The 22,643-nt window shown below is 40.2% G+C and overlaps 1 protein-coding gene across 1 annotated transcript in view; it reads left to right on the top strand.

Moving 5' to 3' along the window:
• B3GLCT (beta 3-glucosyltransferase) overlaps positions 1 to 6,434 on the top strand; it is a 118,943-nt gene extending 112,509 nt beyond the window's left edge. Inside the window, exon 15 of the mRNA XM_039221122.1 lies at positions 4,365 to 6,434. Coding sequence (XP_039077053.1) covers positions 4,365 to 4,532 — 168 coding nt within the window. The 3' untranslated portion in view covers positions 4,533 to 6,434. The remainder of the gene's footprint in view (positions 1 to 4,364) is intronic.
• Positions 6,435 to 22,643: the final 16,209 nt, after the last annotated feature.

Genomic DNA, 22,643 nt, shown 5'->3' with positions numbered 1-22,643 from the left:
CCTCTCACGTATGGTAAACTAATTTTTGACAAAGATGCCAAGGCAATTCAGTAGGGAAGTAGAAACAGTTGTGCTGGGGCAGTTATATATTTCCACACACAAAAAATGAACTTGGAACTTTACCTCATACCACACGCAAAAATTAACTCAAAATGGATCATAGTACAAAATATAAGAGCTAATACTATAAACTGCTGGGAAAAAACATAGGGGTAATTCTTTGTGACCCCGGCAAAGATTTATGGCATCAAAAGTATAATACATAGAATGAAAAATTTATAAATTGAACTTTATAAAACTTAAAAAAAAACTTTGCTCTTTAAAAGATATCATTAAGAGAAAGAAAAACAAATTTGTAACTGAGGGAAATGTTTATAAATCATTTATCTGGTAAAGGACTTGAATCCAGAATATATAATAATCTTTTGCAACTCAATAAGAAAATAAACTGCTGAGTTTAAGACAGGCCAGTGATTGAGTAGACATTTCATTAATGAAGATTCATGAATGGCTAATAAGCACGTGGAAAGATGCTCAACGTCATTGTCATTAGGGAAATGCAAACTAAAAATCACATGTCCTAGAATGGCTCTAAGCAAAATGACAGACCATTCCCGGTGTTGGTAAGGATGTAGAGAAGCTGGACTGCTATTGGGAATATAAAATACACTCGTTTTGGAAACATTTCAGTGGTTTTTTAAAAAGTTAAACATATATGTGGTAGGCAGTTTATGACATAGAGTCTCATTGGTCCCCTCCTGCTGGTATTCATACTTGTGTATTCCTCTCTCTGCAGTATGGGCCAGTTGCATAGGGAAAAGGTGAGGGGAGGTCCCTTCTGTAATTAGGTTACAAGGGATTGTGACCCCCAGCTTTCTTGTAGACTCTCCCTACTTCCTTATTGGCTTGCAAGTAGTTTTGAAGCAAGCTGCAAGGGGCTGGGCATGGCAGTGCAAAGCCACAGAAGGAACTGAATGTTACTCGAAACCATCAAGTGAGTTTGGAAGTGAATCTTCTAGTTGAACCTTCCGATGAGATCATAGAGCTATATACAGATGTAATGAGATAAAGATCTTGATTACAATCTTGAGAGAAACCGGGATGCAGAAGTCCTGGCTAAGTTGTGCCAAGATTCCTGACCCATGAAAGCTGTGTGATGATAACTGTGTGTCGTTTGTATAGTATAGCCACTCGACGTAATATTGCTCACAATGAAAGTAATGAACTACTGATACATGCAGCAGTGCTAAGTGAAGCCAGGCACAAAACATTCATAGTGTATGATTCCACTGCTAAGAAACTTCTAGAAAAGGCAAACGTATAAAGAAAAAGCAAATCAGTGGTTTCTTGGGTCTGCCAGTAGGAGTTAGGATTGACTGAGAATGCATGCCAGGGGATTTGGAGGAATGACTGTAGTCTTCTAAAACTGGACTTGTGGTTGCCTCAACATGGACGTTTACTAAAAATTTTCAAGCTACTGTTACTGTATGAGAATTGTATGTAAATCATATGTGAATAGAGCCATAAAAAATGTATGTGTCTCAGGAAATACAATTTTAATCTCCGTTGTACTGTTCAGTGTGCTCTAATATTTACAGATTAAATTAAAAATTTAATGTTTATTTTTGAGAGAGAGACAGAGAGAGACAGAGCACAAGCAGGGGAGGGGCAGAGAGAAAGGAAGACACAGGCTCCAGGCTCTGAGCTGTCAACACAGAGCCTGACATGGGGCTTGAACTCAGGAGCCATGAGATCAGGACCTGAGCCGAAGTCGGACGCTTAACTGACTGAGCCACCCAGATGCCCCAACAGATTAAATTTTAATTTCGCCCAATGTTATGTCCTTCTCATGCAGCTTAAGCTGTCTCTCTCCCCCTGTGCACAGCTTCCCTTCATGCTCCACGTCTGTTCCTAAGGCCTCCTCCTGCACTCCTGACCCTGGTACTTCCTTTTGGCATTTTGAGCAACGACATGTGATCATCAGGGTCCATCTAGACTTCTTGGTGTTACAGATGCCTCTTTTCACTTTTCTAGTTTTGTTTTCTTCTTTTCCATAACTGCATTTTCCACAAATGATGAGCACATTCTAATACTTCATAAACCAGCCCTTCACTCGTATCCATGGCTTCTAAGATAAAAATGCAATCACTTCTGGAATCTGCATTAATACCGGGAAAGAGATTATGGATTTATGTTTTTCCTGTGAGATGCATTTGTGTCTCTAACAGTTCACTTTTAAATGTGAAAAACGAGCCAAGATTTGTTTCCACCGTTTTCCTTTCTTTTGGGACCACCATGGAGTTATCTGAGAACTGAATGGAGAGTTTGTTTTTCCTGGGTTTTCTTCCATGCCAGTAAACTCTCAGAAGGCCTTGCAAGTAAACATGAATCCCCTCAACTAATATTCAAAATTGTCTCAACTCTGTTAGGCTTTATTCCAATATGTACATTTTGTCTTTTTTTTTTCTCTTCCTTTAAAAATTTCCTTCTTAGATTTTTAACCCCATGAGCACTTAGAATTTTTTATTTTTTATTTTTTTAAATGTTTTATTTTATTTTATTTTTGAAACAGAGAGAGACAGAGCATGGGAAGGGGAGTGTCAGAGAGACAAGGAGATACAGAATCTGAAGCAGGCTCTAGGCTCTGAGCTAGCTGTCAGCAGAGAGCTCGACACAGGGCTCAAACCCACGAACTGCAAGATCATGACTTGAGCCAAAGTTGGACACTTAACTGACTGAGCCACCCAGGTGCCCCTAGAATTTTTAAAGCACAGTAAATGGCTGGTATGAAAGTCCCCCCTCCCCCACATTACTTTGAAAGCTTCCTTGCAGATGCTATTGTTTGAACACTCCTATGAGCAGGATATTTGTAACATCCCTGGATAAAGCCTCCCAAGGAGGCCAGGGCAGTAAAGGCCCTGTTAATGTGCCCAGCCTGTGGCACATCGGAATGAGTATGCTGCACTAGTATCTGGGCTGAGGATCTGCTCTCGCCCCCATTCCATTCCTGGCTTGTCACGTCACCCTAAGGAAGTTACAATTTCTGTGAGCTCTGTTTTCTCGTCTACAAATTGGTAATGGACCATGATGCCCTGATCTTCTTGCAAGGTTGTCTCAAGGGTTGAATGAGATAAAATGTAATGAAGGAATTCTGTAAGCCATTTAAGAGAGTCTATTTAAGTATTCATATCAAGCATTTTTAAGCAGAATGTAATAAAATATTAGCCTAGAGGAGTCTTGTTTTTAAAATTTATCCTAGGGGCACCTGGGTGGCTTAATTGGTTGAGCATCTGACCTTGGCTCAGGTCATGATCTCACGGTCTGTGAGTTCGAGCCCTGCGTGAGGCTCTCTGCTGTCAGTGCAGAACCTGCTTCAGATCCTCTGTGTCCCCTTCTCTCTCTGCCCCCAGTCCCCTTGCCTCTGCTCTCTCTCTCAAAAATTAAAAAGAAAAAAAACATTTTAGAAGTGTATCCTATCTGGTTTCAATAAAGCCAAGACTGTTTCAGAATTGATAACCCAATGAGTGACTATATAACACAGATGGGCTATCTAAATCTGGAAACAAGATACGCGTTGAGAGAAGGTGGATGCTTTGTTTAGAGTAAACAAAATGGGATCTGGTTTCAGTTTCCTTCCACACCTTGTGGGTTACTTCAATCTCAGTCATTCTAGGCTATGTCTGATTCTGCTTAAACTTCATTTCATTAGTTCTAGAGAATATTGAAATGCTGACAATGCAAAAAGTTATTTAGGCCCTCTTGCAAACTGTTTCCAGTTACTCAATATTTGCCTTCACATTTCTGCAGACTAGATATCTAGAGAGGAAGAGAGCGTTGAGATACTTTACCCTTCTTCCTGGTTCCCAGAGGAGCTCCACATTTTTCTGCTCTGAGGGACTTAACACCTAATTACACATCTGGGCAGTGGCTAGGCCAGGGGAACCCTGAGAACTCTTCACACCTCCTCCCCGCCCCCCCACACCACATATGGCCAGAATTTCTTTCAAGAGGCCTAGGAAAAAATTTTTCTGCTTTTTTTTACAAGTTATAATAGTTAAATGACTTACCAAGGAAAGCTTTTTATATTTATGATCATGGTTGAGGAATCTCCTAGAGGTCTGACCATGGAACACAGAAGCAAAAAGCGGTGCATTTGGAATATTTAAGTGAGCAGAGACACAGAAGCAGAGAGCCTGGAGTCAAAGGGAGGGTGGTGGAAAAGATTTTCTTTCTTGCCTTTAAAATCCCATAACCAATATCAAATATTGAAAAAAAGCAGCCCTTTCATAAATTCAAATGCTATTCTGAAGCAAAATTGTTTTCAGTGTCTACAAGAGCATAAATCTCTGTTTCTCTTCCTCCAGGCCCGGCCCGTGGATTATCCTAGGGACTACCTTTCTCACCAGGTTCCCATATCTTTTCATAAACACTGGAACATTGATCCGGTAAAGGTATATTTCACGTGGCTGGCACCCAGTGAGGAAGACAAAGCCAGACAGGAGACACAGAGAGGCTTTAAGGAAGAGTTATAACGTGTGCCAGCCTGTTGCACATTGGGTAATGAGAAGGAGTGGAGGCGGGCATAGTCCTGCGAGCTGGGATCACACTGCTTCCACGTGCCACATGGCCTTGGGAGCCTCTGACTTTAGGTGGAAATGATGTTATGGTATTTTTGGAGGGGGGGAAGAAACAGAGTTACAGGGGAAATGGATTTTTTTTTTCTGGGAAAAATCTCTTGCTTTTGCATTATGTGGTTATTGTAATATACAGTGATGACTGTGTATTTTTCAAGCTGTGATACAGCAGCTTTATTACTGTCACAGAAAAATAAATGGTACCAGAAGTCTCCTTCCCATTTTCTCTCTTCATTATAAAGTGTCAGATGAGCATGAGGCTGGCAAGAGATGACTGTGTTTATATATATATACTATATACATATATATATTCTATATATACTATATATATATACACACTCTATATAGAAGAGGCAACATCTGTTGATGTGGGTATTACCATGATGTGAACTTTATAATCATATTATTAATGATGAAAATTATTCTGTATTAAATATCATTCACCAAACATCATAAAAGTCAAGATATGAAGTCCCTCATAGTCTGTAATCAGGGTTGTTATGTTTTATCTATTTTTCTGTTTGTGCCTCATAAAAATAATGAGGAGTCTTCTACTAGAGCTTTCTGTTTCTTTCTTTAGAGGTTTATCTCTGTTCTATTTCTCCCTGAAGCCCTATCTTTATGACCTACTTGTAACACAAAAGTATACTGGATACTGCCAGAAAATAGTGTACTCAATATTTAAAAACAATGTTGTCGGGCTTTATTCAAGTCCGTGAGCTCTGTGTAAGTCTCAGGAAGTGAATTAAATTAATTTGTACCTGATGTTTTACTCTTATTTTTCTTTGAATGTTACTTAATGACTCTCTCCTGGCTCATAACAGACCCCTCAGTGTACCGTGAAACCCTGGTGGAAAGGCAGCATGGCGATTTAGTAATTTCCCTAGGTTCTTACAGAATGAGATTTGAACATAGTATTTTGAAACAGCTCTAGTTTTCAAATCATATCTTTAATATCTATTAATTTAACACATTCATTATTAATTTATAAAAAGTACTCTGTGTGTTAACATTTTAATTATATAATTCATGTTTTCTAAGGGTGTTTGCATAAAATTTCATTTTGATATGTCTGAAGCTAATTTCAGTCTAGTAAAATACTTTCCTCTTTTTTTTAAAAAATAAAAATTGCTGTTCATTAACTTTGCTTGTAAGGCTTTTTATAGCCAAGCACAGGGTTTTAAAAGCCATACCACCAAAAGTACCCATGTGTGTTTTTTAACAATACATTTCCTTGTAGCTTAGCTTGGACTCATTTCCAAAATGATGCAATAGTATTTTTTTACTGTTTTCCAAATTAGCAACTACCAGAACTGGTATGTTTTCAGTGGTAACTGAATGCACTAGATTCATTTTTGTGAAAGTGGATGTGGTGGCCTGTCCAAGGACTGGATCAGGTATGAGCAGCTGGATAAAAGCACCCTAAGGGTCTATAGATCCTGTCAAACTGGTGGTGGCGACATCAGAGTCGTTGTCAGAGCTGGGATTACGGTCCTTGCTATCATCACAGTCACCTTCGTGTTATCTGTGATCAATACCCTTGGGGAGCCTGGCTGCCTGACCCAGTGGGGAAGAGGCTTTGGTTCTTCCTCCTCCTGCCTCCCAATTGTTATACTTTCAATATGGTGTATTCATTTAACAGGACCAGACAGGCATCTCTAAGTGAAGATCCACAAGTTTTCAGTGCCTTCTACTGATACCAGAGTACCTCCTCTGGTACTTACTGGTGTTTTGTTGATTATGTTTACTTTTTGGAACTATGTAAACCTAACCACAAATAAAAGATGTTTGCCTAAGTTACTCATTTCTCCAATGTCATTAGTCCACCCTAAAGTGGGAGGGGCAAGGGGAAAAAGAATTAACAAAGCCTGGGGAAAACATTGGTGGCTCAGAAAACACAGTTCTCAGAAAAATTAATAGAAACTATCCTTTTAAGAGAAAGCCATCAGACATTGAAGATATATTTATACCGTGTCTATGAAACCATCTTCTATCTTAATATATAACAAATGGGGATGTTACTTTTGGGACAGATTCCCATACAGTTCTTCTCTTAAGAAATACATTTCACATCTGAACTTCCCAGGACAGATACTGTCCTGTTCACATTTCCTCTGCCTGTTTCATAGGAATTCACTTCCAGATGGTTATTTTTGTCCTAGGGATGTCAACATCAAGGGATAACTGGAATGCTATTTTTGCTTTTAAGTCACTTCTGATAGAACTAAAGCAAGTTGTCTATGTAGAGTTTTTATATCTTGCAGCTAAATCAGAAATTCAGATACAAAGACAGCCTTTATGGAATGTTTGGGAACACAGAGCCACAGCACAAAGTGATGACATGCTCAAGTATATAAAGTGTCAGTTATCTCTCAATTTCCTGTCTACTGAATACCTTTAGTTATCCACATCCATATCCATTAGAATTGTTTATGGACTTTTCCTCAGAAATTGATAACACAAGAATGCTAGAAGAATCTTAAGAATGTTTCTATTGTCTTTCATTCATCAGCTGTAATTTCTGTGGACTAAAATGAATCAATCGATCCATTCTGCAGGTGTTTATTAAACACCTACTATGTGCCAGATGTTGCAGGGTGCCCCTTATCTGTCCTACTGATCACTCTATCCCTGGCATCTTTGAATACTTGGCACATAGTATGTGCTGTTGTTTTATGTTCCCAAGCATTACGTAAACTTGTCACCTGCAAAATGTGTTTTCCTCCTATCTGTGGAAAGTGAAGGCTTTGCATCTCATATCTTTTAGCACATGCCTTTCCCCTAAAAGGCACTTATATTCCTGTGGGAGAAGGGGTAGGTGCAAGGGAATCAACCTAAAGCAGTAAACAAATGAAAGAACCAGAGGATTTCTAATAATGATAAATGTTTAAAGACACTAAGAACAGGATACCGCGATAGAATGAGGGACTACTTTGGATGGCAGTGATCAGAAAGGGCCTGATGAGAAGGCAATGTTTAAGCAAAGATCCAAATGACTAGAAAGGGTCAGGAATGAAAGGGGTATTCATAGGGTGTTCTAGACAGAGGGAACAGCAAATTGTGAAGGCTCTAAGGCGGGAGCAAGTTTGTCATGTCTACAAAAAGAAAGCAAGCCTGTGTGACTGTTGCTTGGCTACCATCATTATTATTAGACATCCAGATGATGTCAAATAAATAGTTGATATTAGGGAGTCTGGAGCTTAACAGAGGAGTCAGGACGAGATTCTGGTGCTCATCAGCATGTGAAAAGTTTTGAAAAACACAAGATTCCACAGGATCATCTAGGGAGAAAATGTAGGAAGAGAAGGGAACCCAGTCAGCCTGAGCAGGACAGTCAATGAGGAAAAAGGGACACCAGTGATGTGTAATGGAAGCCAAGTAAAGAGCATTTCAAGAAGCAAGTAGTCAGGTGTGTCACATCCAAGAGGTCCATTAAGAAAGGATGGAGAAGTGACTGTGTGATTCAACAGCATAGACATTACCTTGATAAGACCACTCCCAGTGAATGTTGCAGCCTGAGGGAAGATGCAGAGATTGCAGAGAGCAATTATAAACAAATTTTTTGACCTACAGTTAATTCTTTTTATGAGTTAAAGACAAGGGGAAGTAGCTTACGGTGAGGAGGGGCATGGAGACTAGGGAGTTTGCATTTTAAGATGGAGGATTCTAGGGAATGTCTGCATGTGAGGAGAACGATCACACAGACAGTGAGATTAGTGAGATGACTGCATGGTGGTTCTGGGGAAACAGGATGGAGCCCAGAGTTCAATGGGAGGATCTAATTTGATAGAAGGATCCACTGTCAAATGGGAGCAAAGTGTAGGCACAGGGAAAGATTTTTAGATTTGCTGACATGAAATGTGAGGGCTTGAATATGGTCACTTCCATTAACTGGGAGACAGTCACCTGCTGAGTGTTTGACTTTTTGCACATGTTTGTTCTCTCGGACAACTGCAGTGTGAACCACAGCAACGGTGCCAACCACCTACATGGAGCTTAGTCTGCTTGGCACTCTTCTAAGTGTTCACACATCAACTTAATCCTTACAATAACTCTTCGAAGTGAGTTCTACTGTTTTCCCCAGCTTACACTTGGGGTAACAGAGGCACAGAGAGATTAAGTAACCAACTCAACATCACACAGCTAATAAGTGGTGCAGCTGGGCTTTGAGCCCAGACATTTTGGTTCCAGAGTCTATTCATTGAATATCTGTGCTCTTTCACCTCACCCAAGAAGACCACATAACACCAGCACAGACAAAGATGACCAAGAATCCAAGAGTTAATCATAAGTAACCCTATATCAGAGAGATCAAAGGCAAATATGATTACGCATCAGATAAATTATACAAACAATCTATGCTGGGAGGTTAAAAAATGAAGAAGCTGGCTATTTGAGATTGAATTTTAAATTCTTGTACTAGCATTTGGACAACAATACATCTGGTAGGGGTGAAGGTACTCATGTGCCATAACTCAGTAGTATTACTCTCAGGCATATACCCTGGTAAACCTCTTACGCCCAGGTGCCAAGAAGCATGTACAACAATGTTCATAGCAGCATACACACTTCAGGAGAGCCAAAAGCAGGAACCAGTCTACATATCTATTGCTTAAAGAATTAATAAGTGTAGGATATCTTTATAATATCACATTATGCAGCAGTCAGTATGAATGGACTACAGCTGCATGAGACATCTTAATGTTAAGCAAATAAAAAAAGTCATAGAACAAAACTTATAGTAGGATTTCCTTTGTATCACTTAAAACCATGCAAAATAAAAAAGTAAACACAGGGATACATGCATATCTAAAAAAGAAGAATAAGGGAACGACAAACACAGAATTCAAGATAGTAGTTACCTCTGGAGGGGTGGGACGGGGAAGCCAGGGAATTATGCTGTCAGATGCATGGGGGGACTCAAAGGTAATGTTAATTTTGATTTCTTGAACAGGTTGGTGGGTACATGAGTATTTAATTCATAAGTAGTCTTTATGCCTGAGGTATTATAATACAATACATACCTTATCAATACTCCCCATTTGACATTTAATTTTGATGTAATTAATGCTAAGCTCGATTTAATTAAAAAACCCCAAAATGTCTTGTTGAGCACCTAATGTGTGAGTATTAATTTCCTGTGGCTGCTGCAACAATTTATCACAAAATGGGTGCCTTAATGAAAGCAAAAATTATCCTATCCTGCCTGTGGAGTTTTGGGAGTCCAGCAGCCTTCTTTCATTTTGTCCTGTTTCAGTCTCTTTGGGTCAAACAGGTGTCATTTCTGCTTGTGTGACCTAAAAACTCCGTGAGTCTCCTGTGTGGATCAAGGGGACTCATGCTATTGGACAAGGTGCTCCTCCAAAGATCCTTCCTGATGGTCTCATCTATACCTCTGATTTCTGCTCCAATGGTTGAGGGGATCCACGAATCATACACTTAATGTCTTCAAGGGACCCTTTGTGCAAGAGAATACTCCATCCTTTCTATCCTTCCATGGCACTAGCCAAAGACTATTCTGGCTGCAGCCTTGGTTTTTTTGTTTTTTTGTTTTTTCATGGCTTTCTTTCCTCAGAGTCAGTCTCCTAATTTGGGCATCCTTTACAGTTTGGACTGGATAAAAATCTCCCGAATGCATCAAGTCCAGTTTCCTTTTTGCTTAGCAGTTTTTCCCTCAGTTTCTCTCTCTCCTCTCACTTGTTATTGCAAGTTACAAGAAGAAACCAGGTTGCGCATTCAATACTTTTCTTGGAAATGTCAGCACAATATCCAAATTCACCGCTTACTAAGTTCTGCTTTCTATGTAACTAAACTGTAGGACATAATTCAGCCAGACTTTCCTCCATTGCAGACCAAGAATCTTTCCTTCAGTTTCCAAAAATATTTTCTTCATTTCCTTCTGAGCCCTCAGCAGCAGGGCCTTTAAAGCTCAAGTTTCTGCCAACATTATGTTTGTAATAATGTATGTCTTCTCTAACATGACATAGGCATTCTCTCCCATGCTCCTTACTTTCCCCCACGTTCTCACCAGCAGCACCTTTAACGTCCATTTCTACCAACAGTAATGTAAGCTTTTTCTATCATGCATCTCAGAATTCTTCCAGCTTCTATCCATTCCCCATTCCAAAGCCACCTCCACATTTTTAGCTAGGTATTAGAGTAGCATCTTACTTCCCAGGACCAAAATCTGTACCTGTGGTTGCTATAATAAATTACCACAAACTCAGTGGCTTTAAACAACTGCAATTTATGCATCTATTGTTCTGGAGGCCAGAAAGCTGAAATCAATATTACTGGGTGAGAATCAAGGTGCTGGCAGAGCAATGCTTCTTCCAGAGGGGAGAAATCCATTCTTTCCCTCTTCCCGCTTTTGTAGGCTGCTGTAGTCCTTGGTTTGTGGCCATATCACTCCAATTTCTGCCTCGTCTGTCACACTGACTTCTATTCTGCCTATAGGTCAAATATCCATATCTCTGCTGCCCCCTCATAAGGATATATGTGATTGCATTTAGAGGCCACCTACATAATCCAGGGTAATCTCCCCAGGATTAATCACACCTGCAAAATCCCATGCTTGCCATATCAGGTAACATTCTCAGATTCCAGGAATTAGTACATGGATATCTTTTTGAGGAAGAACATCATTTAGGCTACTGCAGCGTGCTACCCTTCACTGATAAACTATTTTCAGACATTAGCAAGCAAGTGGGTGAACTGAGGGAGTCTAAGGATTATATGCCCACTCATTCATTCATTCATTCTCTCATTACCCCTTTGAAAAATATTTTGAGCAGCTATATTGTGCCAGGCATTGTTGCTAGATTCCAGAAGGCACTGGGTTCTTGATGGTGCCACTTAGATCATCCCACATCAAGAAACACACACACACACACACACACACACACGGATTTTCTTTTTCAAAAAGCATTCTTTATATGGAGAGGAAATTAAGCTAGAGACCTGTATACTAGTCTATTGGACATTTTCAGACATTCCCTTGTATCTAGAATTTCTTTTCATTATTTTACCTTCCTGTTTTATTCCTCTAGGTTTCTTCTGATTCCACAACTGGAAACTGGGAGTTCTCCTTTATGGTTAGGTGGAATAGACACTGGACTTGAAGGTCCTACCTAGCTCTGCCTTCACTATGCAACCCTGGGTGATTCACTGTGCATCTCCGGGCTTCAACTTTATAATGAAATAAAGGAGCTTGAACTTGAAAATATTACGATTCTACTGTCTAAATACAGGGTCTGTATTACTAAACATTCCATTACTAAATATTCCCAGTAGGTGCTATTTCCACATTTATGCTCCATTATGAAAAGAACTTAATTTCAAGACTTCAAGGTTTTGTAATTAAAATGAATTATCTGCTCTATCAGTCTGGAAAATTTTGTCATACTGAATCTAATCAATTAGAAATACACTTGGCTTTCATTCATGGATTCAGAAACACAGGAAAACTCTGTAATAAGACAGTTTTGAGATAATATATATTTTTTCTGGATGTGAAAATTAACTTTGGCTCATTCAGACAATATTTATTAACATTTCCTATTATGTTCCAGATTCTGGAGATGTAATGGTGAGCAAAGCAGACAAATTCTCTGTCCTTAGAGACTTTGTCATCTAGGGCACAGATTACTACTGAAACAATGTGCATAAACTTTAACAAATGCTGGGAGGTAGGTGGTCTTTGATTTGAGACATAAAAATAAAACACCAGAGGAAGGGGGTCAAAAGGAGAGCATTTTAGGAAGAAGAAACTGTGTATGCAAGGGCCCTGTGATGGAGGCATGCTGGCTTAAGAAATTAGAAAAAGCTGGAGTGCTCTAGGATCACAAAGCACAGCCCTTTGTAACTTGTCTTCTTCACATAATATATCATAGACACCTTACATACTGTTAAATATTCTGTAACGAAATCCTCACATAGTATTTCCCTGCATAATTACACTAGAATTTATCTTAAAAATTCCCTATTGGTTATTTGCCATCTTCACACTTTCAGTTAGTTTTTAGAGGAGATTAAATGAAACGAGAGAAGTAGGATGATTGGGCTAAGATTAGACATGAAGACAATGATTCTGAGTTAGATTAGTTATATTGGTCATCTCAAGGAGGTGGGTTGCAGGACTTTAACTTTTTAAATTAAAAGTGTTATTTTGATGAACATGAAAGGAAAATAATAACAACCATCTCTAAAGCAACTCCCGACTCTTTCTCGCCATCTCTTTGCCTCTTTTCTTCCTTCTTTCTCCTTTCTGTTTCTCTAATCTATAGCCCCCATTTTATAAACAGTGATGTGATGCACATCCTAATAGCTAAACCTCTTTACACATTCAAGGGTTCAAGACTGTTCAAGACTACTTCTCTAGGCTAAATCCCTACTTGTCAATATATCAGATACAACAAGATAAACATTTGCATTTACTGTATGTTATAAAGCAATGTATTACTCTGGCAATGTACAAAGTTATACTTCTACCAGTCCCACAGAACTTTTCATATTTCATAATATTTTCATTTTTTATAGGGACCTTCTATTTTCTTGAATGTCTCCTTTTTATTTTGATTCAAATCTATTTATTAGTTGATTATGCTGGAGGATTCCCAGATAAACAGACTCCGGTTTACTCATCTTTGTGTCCTTTACAGAGACCAGCCTGGAGCTCATGCTCAATAAATACTCGTTGAATAGCATTAACCTGTGGTTGAGTCAAGAATGGTTGATACAGGATTGGCTATCCTGATTCTTCTGCTCAGGAGGATGCTCTCCTTACTCTGTGCTTTAACTTTTTAGTTGACGTAAATGGTTTCTTTTTTCACATATTTCTGCAATATATGTCCTGAAGACTTTCTGATTTCCAGATCCTAAAGGCATTATGAATCTACTTAATTTCAAAAGGTAATTTATACAACTACTTTCTAAGTTAAGTAGAGAAGGATTTTGGTTTTTATTGTTATTTGTAACAAAAGGACCCTGTGCTGGCATGCGGTGGGTCTGATTCATTGGTCAAGGCCCAGCGGGAAGGTGGGCACAGATCCTCTCCTGTTCTCTTCATCTCTGCTGTCATTACCTACTCTGGACAGACCAGCTGCTCCCTGTCTTTCATCAGCTATTGAGTTCCTTTCAGGCTTTTACAACCTGTGGCATGGTGAGATAAACAAATAGGGCAGAGGGGATGGCTTGCTGTCAAATGATCACCTTCAAGGCCGTTGCCCACTGTGACAGCTCCCATCTCTCTTCGCATGTGGGCCCCTTCCCCCCTCTTCTTGTGACTCTTCAGCCATGCTGGGTAGTTTACATACAGCTTTTCCCCTTTGGTCTGTACCCACTATGGGTGCCCGGATTATCAGGAGATGGAGTATCTGTTTTAACCCAGTAAAAGAATTCTGCCTCTGATCTCCCAGCAACATTATCTGCCTTGGGTTAGATAACATTTGCACATTTCATCATTACCATTTGTTGGATTGGTTCAGCTCAGACAAGACAGCCTGGCCTGCAATGCGGGCTCAGTAAATACTTCTAAAGAGTGTATGAAATGAGGGACCGAGTCTCTAGGGCTCTTACTTCACATTTCACCTCAGCAAATAGAGAGCCTCAAGTCCTGTACTGTCAAACGCAAACACATTTTTGGCTTCGCTGCAGACCAAGGCAAAGTGGTGGCAGTGCAGGCCAGATAGAAGGAGCAAAGAAACTGTCCTGCTGTCTGTGGGTCTCACCAATGAGGGAACATATCCTTCCCCACACAGAACAAACAACACAGAGGAGCCACTTGGTGAGCTGATTCGTCTCCATGTCGTCCCACGTTTCTGAGTATCTTCAATGTCCTTGGCAGTCAAGAACCTTCTGTAAGATTCCGCATCCTAGTGTATGGATCTCTGGTCAGTTTTGGCAGTTTGGGAGTTCTCGGTGATAAATTTTTAATTCTGAATTTTCTTTTAGATAGTATGATAGAAAGAAATCTCAGGATTTTGACGAGCAGCTATTATCTTTGTGCCTATAATTGTGTTGGCATCAAGGAGTCACCAATGTCAAAGTGCCAACCATCATCATATTCTCATACCAACTATAAAACTTCTTCAGAGAAGGGTAACCAATGAAATCCATTTTCACATGAAACTACTCAATAATTTGAAGGTTTAATTCGATGTGAAAACAACAATTTGGGGCAAATAATGTGCTATTTCATCACTGGGTCAGAAAAGAGTGGAGACAGCTGGTTCACAGGTGGCACCCTTGTGCTTAGTGAAGGCCAAATGATGCCATGGCACCCTAGGAAAATAAACTGTGCATGTGCTTATATAACCTGCTTTGAAGGCAAAGTGGAGGCAATAACAATAACCTTGATTTATTATCCAAAATGGAGTGAATAAGCTGTTTCCCTTATTACTGATTTCCCTGAATTTCCTTATCTGCAAGATTGCAAATGAATTTCAGATATTTTCAGGTTCTAATTACAGCAATAATTGGATTAGATATCCATTTAAAATAGATATCACCATATACTGATATCACCATAATACTGACCTTGCCTTCAAAAGACCACACTGAGAGGCACCTGGGTGCTTCAGTCAGGTGAGCATCTGACTTCAGCTGAGGTCATGACCTCATGGTTCACGAGTTTGAGCCCTGCATTGGGCCCTGTGCTGACAGCTCAGAGGCTAGAGCCTGCTTTGGGTTCTGTGTCTCCCTCTCTTTCTGCCCCGCCCCCATTAGCACTCTGTCTCTCTCTCTCTCTCCCTCTCGCTCTTGTTCTCTCTCAAAAATAAATAAAAACATTACAAAAAGCCCAAAAAACAAAAGACCATACTGATATAGGTGTTGCCATATTATACTATTAGCATTGTTTTGGTCGCCTGATTGATTTAATTATCACAAATGAGCCAAGTGTTTGTGGATAGACAAATGGGATCATTAGCACAATGACCTCAGAGGCTCTGTCCAGGCTGTGGCTGGGTACACTGGATATTTTCTGTTTGTCCCTCAGATCTACTCTCCTTGATGTGGGAGGTTCATTGGCCCTCTGGCTTCCAGTCTGGATTAGCCAACGGGAGACACCAGCAGGAGCCTGGACATGGAGGAGAGTGAGCTATTTGACTCCTGCTTCCTTTCCTGCTGGGCCACTGTGGTTTGTGGATACCCCTCTATCCAAGGCTTCTGCTCCTGCTGGAGAGCCTTTCCCATGCAGCCCCTCTGTGTGTGCTCCCAGTAACAGCTCCCTGCCTTGCCCCTTCAGGCATGGGGGTGGTAGAAGCTCCTCCCAATTCGTAGCATTGAGGTACTGCAGGATTGCTTTTGGTTTCCCTAAACGCTACTCACTCCTTTGTAAATAGTCCCTCTTTAAACTCTTCTCAATTCTCCAACTTGACTGTGAGATCTGAGTCCTGTCAGAGCTCTGACAGCCTTGGCAGAATTGGCCGTGTGTTAGCTGGGACCAGGTGCTCCCACCCCTCAGGTTGGGGGCTACCGGGGAGGAGAGCTTCCCTCTCTCAGAGCACAGGCTCACGGTGCTAACACATCCACTTGTGTCCTGCCCAAGCACATGTCCGGCGTGTGCCAGAAGAGCTGAGAAAGATGTATGGACCTACGACTCTGCCTGTGATGGGAGCCAGCACCATCGGACAGTCATTGGTGTCTATCTTTGGTTCAAAGTCTTGAGGTCATTTATGACATTTTGTACAATATACTCACGTGAACATAATCTTAGGCAATAAGGTTACTGAAGTCAGAATACAGATAGAGTCAAAATAGAACCAGACCTCAGGTTCCATTTTTCTAGTATTAAGCCTAATGTCAGAAATTTAGCTTTTAGGGAACAAAAACCATCAAGCTGAACTAATTAGTGTTCTTGGCCTGGGGACGTTGTTTGCGTTGACTTTGCTTTTAAGTTTGTCTACGAGCTATAAGAAGAAATTGTTATGGACTGAATAGTGTCCCCACCAAACTCATATGTAAAGCCCTAACCCTCAATGTGACTATATTTGGAGACAGGGCCTCCAGGTAGGTAATGAAGGTTCAATGAGGTCATTAGGGTGAGCCAATAATCTGATAGGACAGGTATCCTTATAAGAGAAGAGACACAAAAGATCTCTTTCACTCTCCACACACATGGAGGAAAGGCTACGTGGGGAGGCGGTGAGAAAGTAGCTGTAGTTTTCTAGGCCTGGAAGAGAGACCACCACCAGAAACTGAATTTGCTGGCACCTTGATCATAGACACCGAGCTTCCAGAACTGTGAGAAAAAAAATTCTGTTCTCTTAGCCACCCAGACTGTGGCATTTTGTTGTGATAGCCAGCACAGACTAATATAGAAATGCACTATCAGTTTTACGTTTGTACACACTTAAAGAACATTACAATGAGAACAATTTAAGCTGATGGCCATATTCCAAGAGCAATGTTCCCTGGCGAAGGGGTTTTATGTTACTCAAATTTAATGAACGGGGCTTTGTAGTTAAAATCTGAGAGTGCTGGAGGCATGATACCTGGTTTTTAATCCTGGCTCTACAGTTTACTATACGATGTTGGACAATTAACCTCTCTATACTTCATTTTTCTCTTCTGTAAAATGGGTATAATATTATTTCCTACCTTTTGTGGTTGTTGTGAGGAATAAATGAGTTAGGTAATATAATGCATCAAAATATCTAGCACAGTATATATGAACCTGCATTAAAGCCACATCTTGTGTTTTAAAATTATTCATGGCATTTTGGTCCTGGTTTTCCTAAGTTTGATAAAATTTCAGAGCCAAACAAAAAATCACTGATAGAGCCATGTATCTAGCTCATAATCTTTGTGTGTTCTTAGTAAATAGCTCTAATTACTGAAAAATGTTTAAAAAGAAATAAAGGATGTAGGCCATTTTTAAATTCCAAACTGAAAGGAATTCAGCAATGTTGCCACTAAGTAAGAAATCCTCAAATAATAAGAAATCCTGAATAAAAAAGACAGTGGGAGATATTCTGGGCAAGACTTAGTTTGGGCTGCTGGTTCATTACAAAGGTATAAATTATTCGCTTCCACAGTTACACGTTCCTTTGGTTTAGAAGAGGTGGCCATTGTATAACTGATGAGTTTCGTAAGGATCCAAAGGATTAATTAAAGGTTTAGATTTCTTCTCATATTAGGCAACAGAGTCATGAAACTCTCTGAAAGTATAACATGTAAAGATTCATGCTTAGAGGTGCCTGGGTGGCTCAGTGGGTTAAGCAACTGGCTTCAGCTCAGGTCATGATCTCACGGTTGGTGGATTTGAATCCCATGTCAGGCTCTGTGCTGACATGACAGCTCAGAGCCTGGAACCTGCTTTGGATTCTGTGTCTCCCTCTCTCTCTGCCCCTCTCACGCTCATGCTCTGTCTCTCTCTGTCAAAAATAAGCATTAAAAATTTTAAAAAAAAAGATTAATGCTTAGACTTTTGGGGCACTTGGTATACACCTGATTTCCAATAGGGAGGAATGTGAGATAGAACGTGGAAACTTTCCACCTGGGTAGGGATCTCCATATGTCTTCTGTAATCATTTCCTTTGGTCGTTGTAACAAATCACCACTATCTGGTGGCCTTACACAATATAAATTTATTATCTTATAGTCCTGGAGGTCGGAAATCTGCAACAGACCTCACCAGATTAATAGCTAAAGTGTCAGTAGTGGTGGAATCTTTAGGAAAAAAATCCATTCCCTGGCAGCTTCTGGAGCCTTGCTGCTTGGCTCACTGCTTTGCTTGGTGCTGGGTCCTTTTTTTCATCTTCAAAGACAGAAGCATGTGATCTTCAAACCCTACTCTAACTCTGCCCTCCTGCCTCCCTCTTATAAGGACCCTTGTGATTACATTGGGCCAACCGGAATAATCCTGGCTAATCTCCCAATCTCAGAACCTTAATTTAATCATATCGGCGTACCTTGTGCCACGCAAGGTCACACAGTCAAAGGTTCTGAGGATTAGGACACAGACATGTCTGGGGGCCATTACCCTGCCTACCATACCATCTTAGGCTCTATTTTACTGGCTGGAAGTGAAATTCACCTGGGTATGCTTCTACTGAGTACTACTTTGGGCTACATATGTGACTACACTAAAGGCATGATCAGCACTTTCTCTGCCAAATCAGTTCCACATGCATTCACGTACACATTGAATGTAACCGGCTTTGTCCTGAAACTTTTTTAGTGACAGCTGTACACATTCCTCCCTATTATCACACAGAACATTTAAAATCTACAGACTAGAGGCCCACTGACATACGTATCACAACTCTTCACCATGGCTGTTTGCACACGATCATCACTCTTTGGTGTTCTCACACTCCAGCACAGGAAGCAGAAAGCCACTTGGGGAAATGAGCAACTCAAAGAATGTTGTGCAGCGACCTGAAGTAGGCATTGCTTGGGGATGAAGCTGGAAGCCAGCCTCTTTCAGCATGCTAGTGCTCCTTATTACTTTCAAATGATAAGATCCCCACATTGACACTTAAAATACTCAGCATCTGCCAATTTGGAGAATTTCCACAGCGGTTCTTGAGAAGCCAAAGGCAAGGGGAAATAACCTTATGGATGAAGTCGCAGCAAAATTCAAATGAAGTTTCAACAATTTTAGAAGCCTGTGGAACCTTGAGTTCATTGCTGCGTTGGAGAGAGGTTGCATTCCAAGATATGAATCCAACTGCATTTATTTGCCTCAGAGAGTGAACAATGGATTATGATTTGAACAGGAACATTCTGCAAAGCACAGATGAATACAGTTCTGCTTTTACAGCATGTGTCATTCAGGGCACATGCCCTTTGTCCAGGACCAGTTAGTACATTTCCCTGGAAGGAACTCCTGGGGCCTCTGAAGAGAAAGATCTCAGATTATCCTGTGTTAAATTGTGTTATTTGCATTTTGAGAGAGCAGAGAACCAAATACGTTTTAAAGAAACTGACAAGCTTATGTGGGGAATGTAGCACTCCACATCAAATCAAACAAGTCTGCAGAGAGCAAGGAAGGTGTGGTCCAGAACAATGGACAGTTAGAGGGGGAGATACAGATCAGAAAACACTGAAACAACTCAGAACCATTCGCTGGAGGTACCAGATCTGTATAAAATAGAGAATCTGTAATCTCATGATAACTATGTGGAAAGAAGGGAGGGAATTAGGATGGCTAACTATAGTAGAGCAGACACACAATCACCCTTGAAAGAGAGTCTTAAGTGGGGAAACACTAAGAAGGACCAAGGCCTGGTATATCAAACTACTGACTGCTGGGGAACTAAAAATTTTCTTCCATATTTTTATTGAGATCACATTAAATGTTTTCCACTTCTACTCTATGCCAAAGTATGAGATAGGCAGTGTTCCTTATAGCCCCTAGGGATGTTAGGGTGGTGGGACTTCTACTTCACCTGTACACTGAGGGTATAGTTCTTTGTGGCCCCAGTTTTATTTTTGTTTTGTTTTTGGTTTTGTTTTTTATTTTGTTTTGTTTTTGTTTTTGTTTTTGTTTTTGAGAGAGAGAAACAGAGAGAGACAGAGGGCAAGCAGGGGAAGGGCAGAGAAAGAGGGAGACACAGAATCTGAAGCAGGTTCCCTGCTCTAAGCTGTGAGCACCGAGCCCACTCTGGGTCTTGAACCTATGAACTGTGAGATCCTTAATCAACTGAGCCACTCAGATGCCCTGTGGCCCCAGCTTTGTTTGAGAAGGGCTCTTATTAGATCTCCCAATCTGGGCCCTGACATTTGTCTCCCATGCCCTTCATGCAGGACGCCATGACAGCTAGCTTCAACTTAGACCAATTTGGCTAATACCTTCAGCGTGAAACAAGACTTCACCACTCCATCTACTTCTTTGGTTCCCATCTCAATTTTGTTTTCCCCTTGTGTATTCTTATTTCCAGTTCAGCTTTTTGTTTATTTTAAAATATTGTAATCATTCTTAGTTGTTTTCAGCAGTAGGGTTGATACTAGTCCACCACACTTCTGAAAACAGAAAACCTGATTTTCTTAAATATTTCAAAGACCTTAAGTAATAAACACAAATAGAATTGCATAATGATTCCAAAATGGAAAAAGAAAGTATATTGTGGCTTTAATTTACTTTGTAGTTTTATAATTATTTGTATAGCTTCCTGGTGTGAAAATGGCATTTATAGAACCAAGGGAAGCAGATTTCCCATCATGGGCTCACTGAACTTACCATGTTGGAGGTTCAGGACCCATAGCTGATTACTTAACTCTCACAGATTCAAGATTGAGACACAAGAATTATATGAGCTGCAGGTGAAGCTTCTGAGTTAGTCATGCCTACGGTGTCAATGATGAATTCAAAACAGGCAAATAAATGTCTTTCTGCTTGGATAAGTTTTGCCCCTAGTGTATCATGCTTCTAGGAGTTTCAACCTCATTCAGTTTTACTGTAACCTCTTTCAACTTTTCTATCTCTTGTTGTGGGTAGATAAAATTCTGTAGTCTGCACTCAGGTTTCAGCCACTCTTTTTGATAGATAGTTAGAGCAAATGATTTCTGTATATCCTATTGAGGATTAGCTCTCTTCATATTTTGTCATTATTTTTCCAAGCCTGATGGGGAGAAAATATTCACAATACATGCATCTGACAAATGACTTCTATCCACAACATGTGAAAACTCCTACAAATCAATAATAAGACAAACAAATCAATTTGTAAGTGGACAAAAGACGTGAACAGACGGATGAACAGAAATTTCCCGAGGAATACGTATAAATAGCCAATAAGCACATAAAAAGATGATGCGCAACATAATTAGTAATCAGTGTTAAACTCTTAAGTCAGGGACTGTGAAAGCTCTGATTTTATTCTCTGTGCAAGCTGAGCCTGTCACAGTTCCATGGATACTGGCAGAAAAACATGAGGCATCTAGGTCAGAAAAAAAATGATTTATTACTTTTAGCAATAGTTGTAGCCAGCATAACGTTTCATCTCTGTTCCACGAGCCTCAACTCTCACGAGACCATGTGTTCAAAGTCAGGTGTTTCCTGCACATAGAGGTGTTCTAGGAGTAGAACACAGACAGAGGTTAGGAAACTTCTGGTAGTCTTATAGAGGGGGTATTGAAAAACTTGCTCGTCCTCTCTCCACAGACAGATATTTTATTACCCTGGATTGTAAGCCAATCGCTCTCTGGAGAAGAGGAAGACATCTCTATCTTTACTATAATAGTAATGTACGTAAGGAATATAAATAAATCTAGGAGTCACTGTCTCTTTCTAAGGATCTTTGTTTATGCAAATATTCTTGCAAAGATTGCTTGAAGCAAATTGGCTCTTAACGCCTACATGTTTAGAAGTGTAAGATTCAAGAATTGTCTCACACAAAAATATAATTTTTGATCACTAAATAGGTAGGTGTAGCACACCAAGTGTGTCTCATTTGGGTCATATGAGGAGCCAGATGTGACAATTTATTCCTTACCTTAAAAGGGGTATCCTGACATGCTCCACATCACTGGACCCCTAGAAATATCACAGAGGTGGAAGGCCTCCAAAAATTTGTAAGATTTATTTTCCTCCTTCTGACATGCAAATGTCTTACCAATACATCTAGGATAGTTGCTACTTCCTGATTGCCAGGCATCATCAGTATAACGTCATCAATGCAATGGGCCAGCATGATGTTGTATGGAAGGGAAAGGTGGATCCCTTTCCTGGGGATAAATCACTGGGATAGGGTGGTGCAGGTGAATTGCTGACCTTGACAGCTAAAAGCAGTGGTCTTTAATAACAAGAGCAGAGATCAATAGTTGCATACTAGGTATCAGGGTATATGTTAATTTGCTCAAGGAACAAAATCACACGTGGAACTGCAGTTATAATTGGAGTGACCACCTGATAATCCAGTGCCATTCTTCAATATCTATCTGTTTACTACACAGGCCAGATGGGAGAGCTGAATTATGGATGTGGTGGAAATCACCACCCCAGCATCTTTGGACTATAATGGCATTAATATCTGCAGTCCCTTCAGAAATGCAGTACTGGTT

The sequence above is a fragment of the Hyaena hyaena genome, unplaced genomic scaffold, assembly GCF_003009895.1.
Source record: "Hyaena hyaena isolate Hyena2069 unplaced genomic scaffold, ASM300989v1 scaffold_944, whole genome shotgun sequence".
Lineage (NCBI taxonomy): Eukaryota > Metazoa > Chordata > Mammalia > Carnivora > Hyaenidae > Hyaena > Hyaena hyaena.
The sequence above is the reverse complement of the archived record's forward strand: the minus strand, read 5'-3'. Positions and strand labels throughout refer to the sequence as shown.